Raw genomic sequence first — 4,358 nt, 5'->3', positions numbered from 1 at the left:
ACACCCCAGCAGGATCCTGTCCCACATCCCAGGAAGGCCCCACACATACCAGCACCTGAGCACACCAGTGTCTGCAGGAGCTTCAGAGCTGTAAAGAGAGTTTACTGCAGTGTCCCTGTGCAAAAAAACTACCACTTTCCAAATCCTTTTATGATTTGTATCACCTCCTCTTGCACCCTCAGTGTTCCCTGTTGTGTCCTGGCATTCCTGGGATAACATCCCAGGCTGCTCAGGCACTGCAGGGCTGAGTGTTGCTGTTGTACTGCAAGCGGCACTCAAAACATTCTCACCACTTATTCCGTGCCTATTTCCCACTCTGGAAATAATGTCCACACATTTATCTTTCAAGGAATAAATGATTCACTCTCCCAGCAGCAAAAATCCAGAGATACAACTTCTTCCAAAAAGTAATGGAAAAAATACACACACCTTACCAGGAGAGAACAAGCTAGAGATTCTACACCTCGTTGTTGCTGCTCCGTGGCTTCTTCAGGGAATGCACAGAGCAAGTGTAAGGACAGATTTCACATCTGAACCAGGGACACAGGTTGGCACTGATGGGTGACAAAAGTTCTGAGGAACTGAAGGAGGCTGGACAATACAATAAAAATTCACAAGTGTTTTTGCTCTTAAGTCAGCAACAAGACAGACAAACTAGATCCACCTATCTAAGCAGTTACATTTCTAGTTAAGATTATAGAAACTCAGAACTTAAGATTTCATCAATTAATAAACTGCTGGAGCAGTACTTTCTGCACTTATGGGGTTTGTGTGAAAAAGGGATTTAGACCAGAGCTTGCAGAGACACAACTTTTGCAACAGTTCAGTTCCAACTGGTGATCCTCGGGATACGAGAGCCCAGCTATCCGTACATGGAACAACACTGGCATCCAGTGGCCAATTCAATTAATCACAGAACAGAACGACCTCACTGCCCTCCTGCCCTTCTTTGGGCTAGGAAACACCACTGTGAGAGCCCATGTGCTGCTGGAGGCTGCTCCTGGAAGCTTGCCCAGCCCAGAGTGCTGAGCCAAGCCCTGGGCCGTGCCCAGCAGGGACGCGGCCGTCGCTTACCTGGCAGCGCGGTGATGAAGTCCCGCTGTAACATGGGCTTCAGGTAAGAGTTAATATGTCCATGCTGATAGTGACACATTCGTGAAATAAGGTGTTCCACAAATTCCACTTGATCTGATTCAGACCACTGGTCAAAATATTTTATACACAAGTCTTTTTCCTTTTCGTAGTTTCCTTCCGATGGTCTTTTTCTTGAGACGATCACGGATGAAGTTCCATTACTTATCTGGTGTTAGAGAAACAACATCAGTATTAACTATAAACAACAGGAGCAGCTTTGTAAGAACTCTCTGCAGCAAAAACACGTAAGATGCAAAGAAATAATCAAAACTAAATTTTAAAACACATTCTCCAAGGTATGAGTTACACCAGATAAATTTCATCTCTCACTGACAAAGATCAATGAAAGCACTTTGCTTCCAAGTTACTTCTTACCCTGAAAGTCTTGAATTCCTCTACACCTCTAAACATTTAAACACCAAGGAATTCAGTTCTTTTCAGCCATGGCTTTCCCAGATTAGCCCAATGGTTTCTGCAGCACTTTGCAGTTGCCTCTACAAATGTTTTCCTCAGATTCCAGCAGTTAAATTAACAACACACCAAAGCTGGATATTAATACTCTAATTAACACAAGAATTAGAGATCCTCATGTCAGCATTGAACTGCCTGTCCCTAAGTGAAAACTGGGACTGACACGACATCCAGGATCTGGTTTGTGTTTGAAAACCAGCTTGTGTCAGTGTTTGGGACATCCACATAAATACCTCATTAAAATCCTGGGAGCTGGGGCTACAAATGAGGATGCTACAAGAACATCACCCCAGGAGTTACAGCTAATTAGTGAGTAGAACCTAAGACTGATGCCAGGCTGCTCTGAGCCCTTCAGGAGGCCACCACGCTGCTGGGGACCAATTGTCAGCTCGCTGAAATATTCCCAACTCCTTCAAAGCAAATTGGTTGCAAGTCCTTGCCATGTTGAATTCCTCCTTTCAAACAACAGTGCCGTGCTCAGAAATACAGCTGAACTTCATTCCCCAGTGTCCTTTGACGCAGAATGGTCCTCCCAAGGTCAGCACCAACCACAACATCGGAGAAGAGCAAGTGATTTCTCCAGGATTTCTCAACGGCGTCATCACCCACTCCAAGGCTGGGCTAATTTTAGGATGATACACTGAACGACGTCCAAGGATGATTATCCAGACACAAGGTTTGGATGTTTCTCAGAAGCAGGAACACACAAAATCATGTCAACTCTCTTTTTTACAAGGATGTTAGTCCTACCTGCCACAGGGTATTTTTCTTTGGAGACTCATCTTCATTCTGATCCTCCATTACTGACGTGTTCTAGAAAAAAAAAGAAGAAATATCACTTCAATTTTTTATTCTGTAACAATTCCTTGCTCTACAAGCATTACGAAGAAGCAAATCAACTGAACTTGTAAAATTCATTTTCCTAGTGAATAGAACTATCAAAGACTTCTGGTCACAAAACCTGAATATTATAAATAAATTCCCCTTTTAACTGACATGTTTATCAATTCCACTTACTGTAAAGATAACTCCCCAACCCCACTTCAATTTCCTTTGACAGGTTTTCATGCAGCCTTTCAACGCTTTTCTCACTGGGAAATAAATTCACTTTCATCCTACTCAAGCCAAAGCAATTAAACCTGTCAAAGTATTCAACCAGCACTTTCTGCCAAACTTAAATTGCATACAGCTCGTCAAAAAAAAAAAAAAATCAGAAATCACTATACACAACTTACATGCAACAGAATGGGGGCTTTTCCCAGCTCTGGCTACCACAAGGAACAGGGATTGCTCTCTGCAGAACAACTCTGCACTTCACTGCCCCTCTGTGTCTCTAACCCTTGGCAGTCCCCATCTTTCTGCCCTGCCTTCACTGCAGTGCTCTCCCCACATCAGAACTGCCCCTCCCTTCTGTTTTCTTCCCCAACAAGAGATGTAAGAATTTCTGTGAACACTCAGCTGCAAATGTTCCTTTGAGCTCACCTTGGTTTCCCAAAAGCTCTCCCTCCTCCTGTCCCTTGTCCATCTCCTGCTCCCTTTGCTGGCCAGGGCACAAGCCCCATCTCCCCCTGCCCCCCCAGTCCCTCAGCCCGGCCCTGGGCTCCATCCTCTGCCCAGCTGACCAGCACAGGGGTCAGCACCACCAGCTGAGTGGCCTGGAACACTGTCTGCATTTATTTCAGCCTCCTTCCCCTCCATCAGCTGCCTCAGCAGAAAGAGGAACAACACCCTCAAGTAAAACACATGATGGAATAAGTCACACAATTCCTTCACTCTTGTCATCATGGATTATGGATTAACCCCTTAAACACCACATCCACCCCCACTCAAAACACAATTCCACCTCAGAAGCATCCATCTCCTCCTCTTTCTGCCACAAGGATGTACTGCACCAAAACCAGAAAACGTGGAGAAATGAACAGGATGACCTGCACAGCAAAGCCTTCCTCCCCCACCCCACTGCCCTGGCTCCAGGTGACCCTGAACCCTCCTCTGCCTTGCAGCCAGGTATGGAAAGACGTGTGTCACACGGACTGCAGATGGCATTAGAAAAACTGGGGCCACAGGGTGATGGGAAGACTCAGGTCTGCCCAGTCCTGACACACAGGACAGTGACAAACACGAGCCTGGGAGATGGCCAGAGGGGAAGCCAGGAAGGGGTACGGGCAGGAAAGGGTTTGGGTAACTCCAGAGACACACATATTTTAGTGTTCCTGGACAGACCCAGACCAGTAGCACTGAAAGGAAATCATATCTTGCCCAGTTTTTAAAGTGATAGTCTTGTGAGGGCCATCCCAGTTATCCCAAGCTGCTCCCACCCAGCCCTCTCTCGGGGTACCACCATGTCCCCCCCACGGTGCCCAGGACACACATCAGCCACACCCTTACTGGGACCCAACCAGCCCACACCACTTAAACCATTCTGGGAAGCAAACACACTGCCAGGGAAGGCTGCAGAGTTCCTGTGATTTGATTTATTTCAATATGAATGTGCAGAAATGTCATTACAGTGACTGTGTGCTGTTAATGGTATGCTATGTATGTTAATGGTGTTTCCAATTAGTATGTCCTTAAATGCTTAGGAACATCTCATCTCCTTTAGCAGCTGAAGGCTAAAGAAATGTATCAATCCTGTGAGCCACAAGCAAGGAACACAGGGAATACCAAACACAGGTGGTTGGGTCAGCATATTCAGCAGAAATCCCACATTTTATCATCTTAGCCCCCACCTAACTTTCCCTCAGCAGGTCACA

At 45.9% G+C, this 4,358-nt stretch overlaps 1 protein-coding gene across 1 annotated transcript in view; it reads right to left on the bottom strand.

Annotated features, from left to right (window-relative positions):
* Window positions 1-1,048: 1,048 nt before the first annotated feature.
* The window catches only part of LOC114066658 (F-box/WD repeat-containing protein 11-like), a gene marked incomplete at its 3' end in the record, with an annotated part of 38,423 nt that continues 35,113 nt past the window's right edge, over window positions 1,049-4,358 (bottom strand). The window contains exons 3-4 of the mRNA XM_027901491.1: window positions 2,356-2,418; window positions 1,049-1,300 (exon numbers count right to left, since the gene is read on the bottom strand). Of these exons, the coding sequence (XP_027757292.1) occupies window positions 1,049-1,300; window positions 2,356-2,418 (315 nt within the window). The remainder of the gene's footprint in view (window positions 1,301-2,355; window positions 2,419-4,358) is intronic.

Source organism: Empidonax traillii, unplaced genomic scaffold, assembly GCF_003031625.1.
Source record: "Empidonax traillii isolate 1590-97213 ecotype Southwest subspecies unplaced genomic scaffold, ASM303162v1 scaffold789:size291746, whole genome shotgun sequence".
Classification (NCBI taxonomy): Eukaryota; Metazoa; Chordata; class Aves; order Passeriformes; family Tyrannidae; genus Empidonax; species Empidonax traillii.
Note: the sequence above shows the minus strand (reverse complement) of the source record. Positions and strands in the feature narration are given on the sequence as shown.